Source organism: Notolepis coatsorum (assembly GCF_963971535.1).
Source record: "Notolepis coatsorum genome assembly, chromosome: 7".
NCBI classification, from domain to species: domain Eukaryota; kingdom Metazoa; phylum Chordata; class Actinopteri; order Aulopiformes; family Paralepididae; genus Notolepis; species Notolepis coatsorum.
This window is the reverse complement of record NC_140171.1, coordinates 48,192,440-48,207,911: the sequence shown is the minus strand read 5'-3', so window position 1 is coordinate 48,207,911 and position 15,472 is coordinate 48,192,440. Positions and strand designations below refer to the sequence as shown.

The 15,472-nt window shown below is 41.2% G+C and overlaps 1 protein-coding gene across 2 annotated transcripts in view; it reads right to left on the bottom strand.

The window, feature by feature from the left end:
- Positions 1–15,026, bottom strand: part of grk4 (G protein-coupled receptor kinase 4) — a 158,337-nt gene extending 143,311 nt beyond the window's left edge. For both annotated transcript variants that reach the window (XM_084318031.1, XM_084318030.1), the window contains exon 1: positions 14,705–15,026. In XM_084318031.1, the coding sequence (XP_084174157.1) occupies positions 14,705–14,756 (52 nt within the window). In that variant the 5' untranslated portion in view covers positions 14,757–15,026. The remainder of the gene's footprint in view (positions 1–14,704) is intronic.
- Between the last annotated feature and the right edge of the window lie 446 nt (positions 15,027–15,472).

The window sequence follows — 15,472 nt, the reverse complement described above, 5'->3', positions numbered from 1 at the left end:
TAGTAGTAGTAGTAGTAGTAGTAGTAGTAGTAGTAGTAGTAGTAGTAGTAGTAGTAGTAGTAGTAGTAGTAGTAGTAGTAGTAGTAGTAGTAGTAGTAGTAGTTTATTCAGTCATCATCTCACACAATACAATATACACCATAATTTAACAATATTTGATTTTACAGTGAGTGACTGAAAAGGTAGAGACTGAAGCATAATGCTTATATATGCCTGTCCTATATTCTTAACAAAAATTACTAAAATTAAGACTCAAACAGTATTTTAAAAGAATAGCAAAAAAAACAGTATTATTCACCCTTATAGTTTTCAAAAATAGCTTTACAAACCATTTTCTTAAAAACCAAAAGCGAATTACTCAATCTTAACTGTATATCAGCATTGTTACACAAGTTAACCCCAATAATAGAAATACACCTCCTTTGAATCACTTTCTTAGCTTTTTGAACAGTACATTTACAAATATCTCTCAAATCATATTTTCTTTCATGTATTGAAAAAAACCTTTGCACCCCGTCTGGGAGTAACTTTGCTTTAGCTCTGTACATTATTTGCATAGTTTTATAATAAACCAAATCATTCAATTTCGTAATATGAGACTTTATAAACAATGGATTTGTGTGTTCATAGTAACCAACCTTGAAAAGGTTCCGAATGTGTTGAAATTAAAAAAGGAAAGTGGGAACTGGTCAGTCAACATTCCTTCCTTGTTATTAAGACAGTAGGAACGAAGAGAGGTGTAGATCACGGGAGGAGACACAGTAGACGAGGCTCAGGCAAGAACCCATTCCAAGCTAGTGGGGCTCATGTGGGTTTAGCTGCCACTCGCTACTACGATGGAACACTATTGCAACACATCTGGGCACAGTAACAACTGCTCTAGATGTCAGATTCAGATTCCTTAAATAAGCCATATGTGTAAACACATTGGTAATTGTTTCGGCATTTACAGTGTATGCATTTTTCCATAAATCTTTTTTTCACATAATAACAACAACAGACACAGGACAAAGACAGTGCAGTGAAGGACTAATAATTTGAATAAATATGTATATAAAGTGTAAAGTAAAGTGCAGAGTTCCAGGTCAGTCCCAGGTCAAATACCAAACATGTGTGTATATACACAATATGTAGGCACTTCAAATACTATCATGTCTCAGTCTGATGCATTATATACAGTATCCCTGCAGTCTTTGACTATTTAAAATCAATATTTGTGAGATATTCTCTCAAGTCAAGTTTGAAACTCAAGTTCCAAGATACAACAGTGCATCTTATTTGACAGTGAATGGGAGGCTAAATGTATGGACTCATGGAATTATGATAGGAGGGGGGGGGGGTTATGGCTTGAGTAACATCAAGGCTGTGATTTGATTAAGCATCTTTTGGATTGTGACCTGTGCAAAAGAAATACATATATAATAATATATAATACATATCTAAAGATGTTTTCCACTGCCTTGCAACACAGCTATCTAACTAATTGAAGAAGATAGTTTGGTATTTGATGACTGTGAGTGAGTATCAGGTAGGCCTATTATAATTCATGTCCAGTTTCACATGGACAAATTATTATATATATATTGCATTTGGTTGATTATCACTTAATCAATGCAGAATACATTTTGTGCGTCTGTATGTGTAGTTGTGTACTACTGTCCATGAGTTTGTGAGTCATATTGCTCTAATGTCAGCCTCCGTTATATGCTCCGTATGACTCGTTTCATATCTGTGTGTATCGAATGTGCGCGCTGGTTTGTATACTTGGTAACACGGGTCGCTAAGGAATGTAGGCTCGAGGTTGAAGAGAGTGCACTTTTAGGTTGAAAGAACGGCCCTAATGTCAACGTGTTTCAATATAAGCGTTATGTATGGTGATAACGAGTATATTGTTAACTTAACTTAGCTCCGCTCCACCGTGCTGTCTTAAAGGTACAGTGAACACCGTTGTGATGCCTACCCAGATGCATACACAACATTGACGCGGCTTGACAACCGAGGTTCAAAGTTAACTTGATTGATTGAAAACTTTATTAACAGATTGCAGAATGGGTACAATACAGTACGGCTCAACACACAATTGTTAAGGGAAGCAGACCAGAGAAAGACTTTCATCTTGTTTACATCAGGGTCCCCCATTTTCAATTCATCATAACATATGACATACACGACATACAGATAGACCAGGGGTGGGCAATTATTTTTCCCGGGGGGCCGAATGAGCAACTGAAAATATGTTGGAGGGCCGGGCCAAAATTCCAAACTCAATTATGCATAATATACATTTTATTTCTATATAAAAAGCAGTAAATGGCATTGTTTTGACCCCTGGTAAGAGTGTATGTTATTATTTGGCTATTAAAAGGTGAGGTTAGCTTTCAAAAATATCATTTATTCAAATAGAATTTATTTCCAAAATGATAAACAAAATGTGAAACAATAATAACAAAGGGCATGTATGAAAAAGTGCTATACAAATAAAGTTATTATTTTGAGTTTCATATACTATTGAAACAAGGATTTTCTTAGCTTTCTAAAGACATCACATCATCTTATAGCCAAAATAAACAAGACATGTCACTGAACTGTGTAAAGAAAAGTGTCCCAGTAGCCTTTTTTACTTTACATGCCTATATTAAACATTAAATGTTTTCAGAACTGTGCAAAAAAAAGAAAAAAAATATCAAGTGTCCCATTTCACTTGTTATATTTCCACATTTTAGTGTTCTTCAGCTCTCTTTTTTTCATTCAGTGTGATAAATCCAGTCTCTGTTGAGCTTCAACAAGTCCATCAAAGTCAGGTTGCATGTCTGAGGTGGAGATGTGAAGCACAGCTGCCAGATGTTCATCAGTGAGAGAGGATCTGTACCTGGACTTGGTAAACGTCATGACTGAGAATGTCTGTTCACAGGTGGATCCAAAGAGAACCAACATCTTCTGAGCATGTCTCCTCATGTTTGGAAAGTTCTCCTCCTTGAGAGCAGAGTAGAACTCTAGCAGTGATGCTGACTTAAAGTGCTCTTTCAGTAGTGAATCAGACTGCAGGTCAATGAGGTCAATCAGTGGGTGCACTATCAACACTGCAGGTAAAGGGAGAGGAAACCAGCTGCATTTCATCCTCAACCTTTTTGAAATCTTGAAAACGCCTTGAAAATTCATCATGCAGTGCTCCCAACATGGATGAGTACCTGTGCCGGTGATCAGCTGATGGTTTGACTTCTTTCAGGGTTTTCATGTGTTTGAGATTGTTGCTGCCTAGTTGCCTTGAAATTAATTGCAACTTTGTCATGAAGGCTTTCACATGGCTATGCATTTCATGAGCAAAAATGCCCTTGCCCTGCAGTTGTGTGTTCAGTAGGGATGGGTACCGTTCACATTTGAACCGATACGGTACCGGTACCTGTGAATCGATACCGGTACCCAACGGTACCTTTTTTCTGTACTTTAGTTTCTAAAAATGTAATCTACCTACCTCAGTTGTGAAAAAAGAAATCAAAACTTCAAATAACCACACTTTCGACCGTTTTCGGCTTGCCCTGACTGCTTTGTTGTTGAATCAAGTCAAATCCTAAAAAAATATATATATATATATATATATATATTTTTTTTTTTTTTTATTTATTATCATGTAATCTTTCGCGGGCCGGTCAGAATCATCCCGCGGGCCGTATCCGGCCTGCGGGCCGTACAATGCCCAGGTCTGAGATAGACAGTACTGCTACTAGGGCTGCAACTAATGACTATTTTGGTAGTCGACTAATCTGTCGATTATTTTTTCGATTAGTCGACTAATCGAAAAACAATTATATAAAAAAAAAATATATATATATTATATATATATATATATTTTTTTTTTGCACTACCTATCTTTGTGAAAGTGGCTTCTCAGCTCTGGTCCAGCTGAAGACAGAGCAGAGGAACAGATTGGACATTGAGCATGACCTCAGAGTTGCTTTGAGACTCTTGTCAGGACCAAACAACATCCCCAGTTATCCCATTAGTTCCCCCAAACTTACTGTCGGTCTGTTATGTTAAGCTAAGAAGTCTTCAGCTGGCTGGACCAGAGCTGAGAAGCCACTTTCACAAAGATAGGTAGTGTAAAAAAAAATTAAAAAAAAATAATATTTTTTAATGACTAATGACTAATCGACGCAACAATTCCTCGTCGACGATTTTTTTATAATCGACGTCGTCGATTATGTCGACTAATCGTTGCAGCCCTAACTGCTACATCTATACATTTCACATCTATCTATACAATTCACAACATACTTCGGTTTTTTTCTTTCACTGCCCAACCCAGTCCAACTCAGCATCTTTCACTGCCCAGTTCAGCCCAACCCAGTCCAGAATAGATCCCTCTTTCATGTTAATATGTTTTATGCTAATATTGTGAAGAGTAGAGACACTGTTATTAATGTTTTATGCTAATAAATATTTTAAAGAGGAGAGACACGGTGTGATTATTACTATGATTGAAAATCTATTTAGACGAAGACATACAAAGAAGTAATTATCACAATTAGCGATTTGTTTTTGGCTGGTAAAAAATCTGTTTGGCTGGTAAAAAAAAACGGATACTCGCCAGTTGGCTGGTAAGCCAAAAAGTTAGTTTCCTTCCCTGAAAGTGGGATTTCTACCCATTGTTCTATAAAGTTCTCAATAGCCTACCAAACCAATTGATGTCTATGTCAATACTCTTGTCATTCTGACATTTATTTAACTTCACTAAGCACTTGCACACTAAGCACAAACTGTTGAAAAATGGCTATTCTCCAAAGTATTCATACGAGTCCAGTATCAATATGTCATGCTTGCCTTGCCAAACGTGTATAATCTATGGCTCTATTTGAACCTAACTGTTTAATGTTTGCTTTTACATCCACTCACAACATATTTCTTGGCCTTCAGTTGTAAACCAAAATATGTATTAAAATCCCCAAACAATCCTCTGGTTAGTGCTTACCCAATCCCCTTTTCCAAATCAGTCACCAAGTTGATTATTTGCCACCCCTCCCTACAACAATTGCTTAAATTATTTCAATTGTGCCACATCAATGTGGAACGCCCTACCCAAAGCTGTAAAGGAATGTGAATCCCTACCCACATTCAAAACCGCTCTTAACACTTTGCATGCCATGCCCGAGATTTCTCGGGTTTACCCCCCGCGGGTTGAATGTCCACTCACGAGAATTCTAGTATTTTCTCTTTTTTATTTTTTTTTCGCGATCTGAAATCATATTTCATCAACCAAGTCTACCGTTGGAAATTCAGCTACCTCAGGCGCTCAGATGTGAAAAAAGCGCCCCCTATCGTCTCCCAGGTGGTAATTCACCCTTTTGGATTGAACTCAATGAAAATGAATGAGAAAAAAAACCCGCACTCCACATTTTACTTCTCACTCACGCAGCCGGCATCTACCAGCTTCATGCTGGACTCTCGGAGCCGCGGGAATATGTGTTTTACTGTATACACGGTGAATCAATAAAAATATCGATTTTTTCAAATGGCAATCAGGAATTGGAATAATTCATTTGGATTAGGGATGCCCCGATCACGTTTTTTGCCACCGATACCGATCACCGATCGTCGTGATCCATATCGGCCGATACCGATCCGATACCGATTGTTTTTGATTAAAAAGAAATTAAAATTTATTTTATATAAATTTTTTTTTTTTTTTTTTTTTATAAAATATATATATTATATAATTAGACTTGTACTTGTATTATCTGCGACTGCGAGACATCGCCACCACGCAACAAGTCAAAATGCTCACTATCTGCAAACAGCTCCACTGTCTGTGTGTACTCTAGTAGCCCAGCTCAAAAGGATTCTCCGGCGCTGCAGCGGGACCCCATTGGTAACGTTAAGTGCTTTGGTCGTTTCACATTCAGCAAGCCCTCAGCTCGAATACGCATTAAATCAATGTTATAAGACATTGATATCAAGAGCTATCTGTAGCTACTGCTAGCCGGCTAGATGACGTTAAGACAGAACTTTAGTTCAATGGGACATTTCGTTTTGAACAGTAAACGAACGTCAGCTAACGCAAGCTAACTGAGGTATGAACATGAACTACTAGACTTTCTGGATCATTTGTTGATATCAGGAGCTATCGGTAGCTAGCCGGCTAAATACCGTTAGACAATGCCTACTAAACGTGAATAGTTGACTGGGTAATTTTGTTTAAACAGTAACGATAGCTAGGTAGCTAACGTTAGCGCAGGTCGAATGCAGTGCACTACAGACTCGAGCAGAGGAGCCGCACCTCTTTGTTTACAAACTCTACACGGGGGCGGGCGGGGCTAGGGAGGAGGAGCAGCGGCAGTTTGCAGGTCGTGTGTGTCTGAGACAGACAGCGAGTGAGAGCTTCGCTTGATCGGTTTCCGCTATCGGCGAATATGACTAATTATCGGAATTCACAGATTGCATATTTATACTGAGTATCGGCCGATAACGATCGGTGGCCGATCGATCGGGGCATCCCTAATTTGGATACCATCTGATCTCAGGTAAGGAATCTATGTTACAAGTCTAAGGATAATCAGACTCGTTTTCACGGATATATAAGCTTTTATGTGATTATGTGATATGGCTGTTTGACTATGCGCGCCGTCAGGAAATAGGAGAAGCGATTTTCAGCGCGCGCCACGAGCGTTCATGCGTACACATATACTATCGATAATGGATATAACTCATCAGTTTCGTCAACATAAATAATCCAGTATCTGTGTTGGTACGAAAGTGATGTCTTGATGGAGTACCAAGCGGATGCAGATAGGCTACATCATTTATGATAAATGTTTTATTTAAATTTGTATGACTGTGTCATATTCTATAATAGTATAATACTATAATATTAGTGTAGCCTAATCTTTATCTGCAACTGTGAAGAAAAACCCCATTAGTTTAAACAGAATGAATAGATGCATACAATTAAATTAAATACAATTTCAAATGTTTTTAGAATTCGAATGTCAACGTTATGAATGAAGCTTCAAACTATTCGGCATAGCCCTAGTTTATACCCAGATACATCACGACTGACTGCCTCTCTGCCACCTAAAACAGTGGGTAGTGGTGGTGAATCTGCTGCGGTTAGTTCTTTGGTCAACATTTTACCCCAAAAGCACCTATTCTGCCATTACTGAAAAACACCAAAAACAATAGATACTTAGCTACATAATTATAGCAAGCTAACAATACCTATCTGTCTAACCTAGGATGCAAATTGCACAGTGAACAAAGCACCAAATTATTATTAAGGGGAACCATGTCCATTTTCAGAAGTCATACATGTAATTCCTATGGTCAAGACCGTTAAAAAATATCAGTTAACATAAACTCCATGGCCCAGGAATTCTTTTTTGTGAACACAAGCTACACTCCCAAATCCCAATGCTAGAATGCTAAAATTCAAACATGTGATCCCGTTTTACAGTTATTACTCCCGCAAATGGGCTGTGACCAGAGAACGAGACGCAATGTGTTACGCAAGCAGCTCCGGTTAGCTGCGATGCTTAGCTTAGTGGCTGAAGAGGAACGCTAGCCCAACCTTTTTGGCAAGCTGGCTCGGCATAGAGAGGTATTTCTAACATTGTGTGAACATCATAGGAGTGTTTCAGCTGATGTCATCAAGTATAAAGTGTGGAGCTGCTCCATAGACAATGAATTGGGAAAGATGGTAAGGATGACACTGAGGACACCCAGGGGGAGTATATGGATACATTTTCGCTTTCAGGACTGAGAACACTACAATAGAATAAAGCTCATTTGGATATAAAAAACAAAACAAACTTTATTCAAATTGAGGGTTTGAGGATTTTTATAAAAAAATTAAGAATTATGATTACATCATAAAATATGATGACAGACATTCGAAGCTTCATTCGAAAACTTCAATAGAAGCTTCGAATGTAAAAGAAATTACATTAGGTACAGCCCTACAAACTAGCAATACAAACAGTAATCTGAAAAACAGACCAAAATATATCAGTTTATAATATATATTAACACTTTGGGTGCCGGGAAACGCTTTACAGCGTCATTCCCGGCCATGCTCAAGTTGCCGAAGGACGCTTTACAGCGTCTTTAATATCAATATTTCAAAAATCTGTGATCGGATTCATATTTCCCCTCCGCTGGCCTGAGATCCACCAGGAGGACCCACTGAGCTCTCTGGCGGTTCAGGAGCGCCATCTGGTGGCCGATCGGCGCAATCGCCAAACAGGAAGTGCTGTGGAGGTTGTGCTGGTCGGCCATATTACTTCCGGGCACTCGGTTTGGCTGCCGGCACTCTGGCTCGTCACAATATATAGCGATCCATTGCCAATAACTCGATAAACAACATGATTTGGACGTATATAGTATTATACAAGCTGGAAATGGTTCATCAGGATAAACATCCCATAATCGAAAACGGTCTACACCACGCTGATCGTCCAACGGCGCGAGGAAGATCCGGTAAGATTCAGCGTTATTTTTGAACGTGTTCCATATAAACTGTTATGATGAACATATGACCCACACTAGATGAATGATATAACGCTGCCCACGGAATTATAAACGATCCCCCGCCCATCCGGTCATCATCAGATCATACGTAGATCATTCTAGAAGTACGTCCAATTGAAATTTTTTATATCGCCCCGATTGCCATCAAACTGTATTTCATCATCAATATAATGCATTTGGGGCTATAGATCACGTTCTGGAGAAAGCTGCAGAAAGAGATGAAAACATACTTATACATTAGACCATCATTTACTATGAATATGTGAATGAAAAAGTTTAACGTTGCTACACAATGAACAATACATATAGGACTTTGAATGGGCCCTAATAATGGCAATGTAGCAATAGAATTTAAAATGTTATAGCCATGCAAAGAAGGGGTACTTCTCCATAGACAAATAGAGCTGGCAATCTATGGTATATCATGAATTTAACCCATGGCACCCAAAGTGTTAAAGGGGACATGCGTTGCTATTCCTAGCACTATTTGGGCAACTTTACACAATTCCTGTGAGTCTATTGAAGACATCTGTAAGTTTTCATTTTTTTTTAAATGCATTGTTTTATATTTCTAATCAAGTACTCAAAACCATAATTTTTCAGCCTCAAGATTTCAGGCTGTTATGGCCTGGCTCCGCCCATAAGCACTTTGAGTGACAGTCCACACAGTCTGCGACTGGTAGACAGAGAGAGATAGAGAGAGAGAGAGAGAGGGGGGGGGGTGGGAGAGAGAGAGTTAGAGAGAGAGAGTTAGAGAGTTAGAGAGAGAGAGAGAGAAAAGACAGGCCGTTATTGATAAGGCCCCCTCTCTCTCCCTCCCTCCCTCTCTCTTCCTTTCTTTTTTTCTCTCCCTCTCGGGTGTGCCTCGCGGCAGCTTGTGGGGGGGGGGGCCTCCCTTCCTCCCTCTCTATTCCTTTTTTTCTTTCTTTCACTCTCCCGTTTAGGGGTGTGTGCCGCGCGGCAGGTCCCCCCCCCCCCCCCCCCAAGTGCTCCCGAATGCTCTCTCTCTCTCTCCCTCCAGAGTGCATGCAGAGGTGGGTTTCTCTGCCGCAGTATGAGGAAGTGGTTTCCACTCAGTCAGTCTAGGTAGATTGTGGGCGGGCATTAGCTACAACCAGAGCCAATCACATCACTGTCTGCTACCCAGAGCCTGAGTAACGTCACTCAGGCCTTCAAATCAGGATGGCCTAATTTACTGGAGCAGGAAATGATCTGAGCTGAATCAGAGCAATCCGCCAATATGGTATTTAGACACTAAAACACATTGATACTAACTCCTATTACTATAATACAATGCAAGAGACTGAAAAATGACATTTATAATGCATGTCACCTTTAAATATTTTTTTTTTCCCTCCTTTTTCCGATTTTTCTCCATCCCACTGTTAGTCGTTATGCCAATTCCCAACCCCCTTCCTGGTTGTTGCGCACTCCCCCCTACTGTTGGTCTGGGAGGCCGGAGACTGTCACATGCTTTCCTCCGACGCATGTGCAGCCAGCCGGCAGCCAGCCTGGCAGCGCAGATTCTCACCGGGAGAGTGTAACGTGTGGAAGGTCACACTACCTCCCTCCAGATCCTACCCTCGCTGTGCAGGCGCCCCGACCGAACTGTAGGGGTCGCTGTCCACAACGCCCAGGACCCACCCATCAGCTTTCACACCCCTAACACTGCCAATTGTGTTAGTATGAACGACCAGCCAAGCTGATAGCAACGCCGAGAGCTGGATTCGAACCCAGCGTCTCCAGCGTTGATGGCGAGCGCCTTGCCCACTACACCATATTAAATATATATTATTAAATATATCATAGCCTTTGCTTACTACTAGCAAGTGTTTACGGGTGTTACGGGTTAGCTAGTTGGCTCTACTCCTATTTTTAGGCAGGGGGGGCCGATTGGTTGATTTGGGGCGCTTGTTGGGCAGGTTGATTGCTCCTCTTCTCCTGCCAGTCCTGGAGCTCAATTTCTATTACATCCTGTACTCACCCTTTGAATGTTTTGTTGGGCTTTTCTCGCGGCGGCTGCCTGGCGGTGTCATCGCAGGGTAAGCATATTTGTTTGCCCTGCGGTGGCAGCGTCATGTGACTGCCGTGGAGTGGGCCTCTTATGATGGAGATTGAGACATATCCTCTTATCCTCTTATAATGAGACATATCCTCTTACAATGTGTACTTGTTCTGTTGTGTTTTTGTATGTCCTGTATTTATTTAATTTTTGTTGTTGTTGTGTGTCATGTGTTACATTGCACAAAATGTGGGACCCTCTCGAAAACGAGATACTGTATCTCAAGTGGTTTTTCCCAATAAAAGAATTTCAATATATTACAGTAGTTAAGAGATTGGTGACCACTCGTCCAACCGCTGAAGGTTGAGCAGCAGTCAGAGCAGAGTGGCAGAGATTCACCACCGTGTGACGTGTGTCCAGTCTCCACTCCAGCTCTCTCCACTATTCTGGGCAATTCAATCTCGCCGCTACTAGGTTTTGTGTCTGCGTGTCCGCCTTATGGCTGCAACCCATTGGTGCAATTCTGCATGTGGACAATTCCTACTTTCAATTTATTTTCTATAGGAAGCGAGCCGTTCGCTGCTCAGAGCATGCTGGGATAGTATGCTGTGCTAACTGAACTTGTGGAACGGGCAGCACAGAAGTTGAGCACAAGTTACCTTTAAGCAAATGAGTTGTATGTTCATGTCTCGAGAGCCAATGAGTTGTATGTTCATGTCTCGAGAGCCAATCACATCAGCGGCCAAAAAGTACAAGGCTGCACCTCTGACACCTCATTGACGACGTGAAAAGGCCAGTGGGAAACTCATATTGTAGTTGATAAACCTATGCATTAAAAATCTTTTTCCAGCGATTCTTCAGGTAGTTTTGTATTTATTAGTCAAGTATTATAACGTTTGTTATTTAGCCAACAAAAGACAAGGTTGATCTAGAAGCACAGCACTTTTTCACTACACTATTCTAGTTTATGTTTATTTATTTGACGCAGGGACAGTGCACATTAATCAACATCTTCAGTTTCCACATCAATGTAAATGTGCCAGAGTTAGCTAATGAGCTAGTTTTCATCTGTAGTCCCTGCTTAACCTGCATGTCTTTATGGTGTGGGAGGGCAAACCGGAGTACCCAGAGGAAACCCACGCAAACACAGGGAGAAGATGCTAACTCCACACAGAAAGGACTTCGTGCTGTGAGGCAGCAGTGCTAACCACTGTGCCACCGTGCCGCCCATACACGCTCACAAGAGACCAACAGGAGAGGGTGGACATGAGTCCACACAAACTGATGACCGTGTTCAGTGGGCCAGCGCCGTTACACCCGCTAGCAACAACAGATTATTCGTTTGCGTTTACTCATTTGGTTCATTTTGAGTGGAACGGGCTCACAAGTTCATGCAACACAAATCACTGCCAATATTATGCAAGACATCATGGGACATCAGCTCTCGGATTGATGTTTGCTCTTGCCGGAGGTGGCAGAGCGGCGCCTTACAACTACAGATAGGGACTTGAATGTATGATGAATAGAAAATGGGGGACCCTGATGTAAACAAGACGAAAGTTAGTTTTCATACTCAAATGAGCTTTATTCTATAGTAGCGTTTTCACTTCTGAAACAGAAAATGTATCCGTATATAGACAGAACATCCCCCTGGATGCTCTCAGTGTCACCTTTACCATCTTACCCAAGTCATTGTCTATGGAGAAGCTCCAGACTTTATACTTGATGACATCACAAGTTTGAGTTTTAGCACTCTAGATTTTCCATTAGGGAAAGAGGCGTTTGTTCTCGCTAATATCTTTGGACCATCTTAAACCATAGGAATAACATGTATGAATTCTTAAATTGAGTGTAGTTCCTCTTTAAGAGCAAGGATATAGGCTAGACTTGAAGACGTGTCGTATCTCCACTGCAACACAGAAAGCAGAATAGTGATGGTCCCCAAACAAGTACCCAAAAGGCTCGGCCATATCATCTGTCTAAAAACATAAAACCACTTCCTTTTGATGTCATTTTCAACCATATGAAGTAGGGCACACCCCGTCACAAATGGTATCATGACTTACAGTAGGTGCCACTTCATTAAATGAGTGAAATGGATATTCCCTCCGAAACGTTTAACTTTTCTTTTTTTAAAGGCTTCAGTCTGAAATGACTTTTCTAGGTACTAATTAAGGGGATTATGTTTAATTAAATCTATTGTGTTAGTGGTGGGTTTGAGTAAATTGTGGTCCACAAGCCCTCCGTGAGTTGCACCACTGCTGTGTGCAGAAGCCTCAATGCCATCAGCCAAATGTTGTCAGCTGTTCACAAGTAGACATACTGGTAAACTAGATGTGTGGGTTTACATGTCAGATGCCAGGGTTCTACTGTCTGCCACCTGTAACACCTTCAGTGTTGGAGGAATTTTTTATTAGAAATACATCAGACTAGTCTAGTGTATCTTATTGTGCTGAATGATAAATGTTAGCGAATGCATCTTGAAATATGTGTACTAAATAACAAACGTCAAAGTCAAATGCAGAGCAGAATTGTGATACTCCGTTTGACTATTTATCCCCCCCCCCCAAAAAACATACAATATTTAAAGTGTGTCCAGCGAGGCATTTTGGCCTGGTGCAAAAAACCTCTTTTCTCAAGCAAGTGAAAGCTTTAGAGAGCCGATATACCCCAAGTCCCAGTGATTACTATGGGACATTTGGGGCGACTGACTACAATGGAAGAAGGACATCAACAAAAACCTACAGTATGTATCATTCCTGTCAATGTGTAATAGCCATGCAGGTTAAAACCCATAACAATGCAGAGCACCATTAGTACAAGTTGCCCCTATAGGCTATTACATATTTCTTGATCTTGATGTCTCGAGGAACAGGCCAAATATATTCCATACCATAACATTTATATCGACCTAAACAAAAACACTGTCGAAGATATTGCAAGAAAAACAGGGCTAAGCCAGGAAGGCCTATGCGCACATAGCCCCCTACATTGTCCAGATGCATAACAACGATTAATTAACCTAAAACGATCGCTTTGTTGTCAAGGAAAATGCATCTTGTTGCATAAGATCCTCTTACACATTTATAGGACAGACTATCATGGGCATCTCCATCTCGGAACCCTATTCACGAGGAGTCACCCCGTTGACTCAACAATCCCAGTAAAGCCCAACACCTCTCCCCCCTCAGAGCTTGCTGATGCGCCCCCTCCCCTGCGCCCACTCACTACTGTAGCTGCAAAGTAGCCTCTTCTCTGCCTTTTTCGTCCAGCTTATATTGACAAACTGGACATATTCGAGCTTTCCCATCACATTAGGCCGCATAGGCGTTAACAATTTAATATGATCTACAGCCTTTTTCCACATTAATTAAGAGTAAGACCTGGGGCTGTAGTGCCTCCCCTTCCCCAGGTAGAGAACGCGGGGTCGGGGTACATAGTGTGCGATTCTATGCGTCGCACCGTGTTTCCAAGGCCTTTCAGTTACACTCCTGTTTCCACATAGAAACATAAAGCATAGGTTGCAAGAACCTAGTATCTACACAGTGGATGGTATATCACTTGCCAGATGGCAATGCAGTGGAATTAATATTTCTGCGTCAAATAATGTGACACGTTCGTTTTGAACGGCATACACTCCTAATTAGGCTTCAACCACTCTCTCAACCGAACCCTACAATGACTTATAGTGGTTTATTATGAGGACATTATGTCATAAATATAAGCCTCACTGCGTAGCTATATTTTCATGTCGAATATGTACAGCCCTTAATAATGTGAATACAGATGTGTCAATTATGTCATTGTAAATCATATTCCCAACGCCTCAGCTGTTTTCATGTATAAGGGGAAAAGAAAAAAGAAAACAACAAATATTTCTATATTTTAAAGGTGCCGTCTGTGCATGATGCTGCAAACACTCCCTATATTGATCTCCTATCAGGTAGGCCTTTGTGTTAAGCCTACCTATTTAATCTGTGATGAGTCTACAGTCTACACACAGCTGTTTTCTGTTTGCCTGGAAGAGAAAACCACTGCGTAGGGAAGGCTGTGAGGGATGGGAGACAAGACAGGAAAGCTTAATCAGAAGGATGGCAACCCAAAGCTCAGCCTTGTTGTCTAGATGGTACTCTCGATCCCTTAGGGGGAAAAATCCTTCTTTTGTCGTGGAGCTGTGCTTCTTACCTTCCCGTGCCTTGAGGAGAACCGTGTTAGCCACGATATTTTCAATCTCCATTGTCAGAATGTGGATCCCGAGCAGTCGCGATACATTTCACTCCTCAGCGGAAAAGATGGGTTTTATATCAAACGTGCTGCCGACGTGGTGAAGATGTGTTCAACGCGCGCAACAAGGCGAATTCTGCATTGGGCGCATAGTAGATTTTTATTAATAGTGGTCGTCGTTCCGCTCCATCGCTGGATGTTTTAGAAAACCCTACCTATGGAGCTGCTATACGACTACGACGGCTTGTTAGCATTCACAGCCTGCCTCCCTTTCCTTCGGCTTCCTTCCTTCCTTCCTTCCTGCTTCGGCTCGTCGCTCCCTCCTCCTCGCCCCTCTTCCCTCCGCGCAACGAACGAGAGCAAGAGTAGGAGGGATCAACTTACAACCAGTGCAACCACACACACACGCACACACACGCACGCACGCGCATACTCACACGCACGCGCACACAAAGGCCCAGTTTATTGTTACAATTATGAATGGTTCAACTTATACCATTTATTGTGTGGCAGTTTTGATAGATTAATTTGTGTGTTTGTGTGTGAGGGGAGGGGAGGGGGGGGGTGATATTACCAAATAAATCACTCATGCCGTTATCACCCATACCAATGAGGGCATACTGTATCAGAAAGATAGTTTTAAAAGATATTCTAGAAAAGATAGTTTAACTTAATTCTCATGACGAGACAACATCTTGGCTACTTTGAGTTAATAACCATATAATTTCA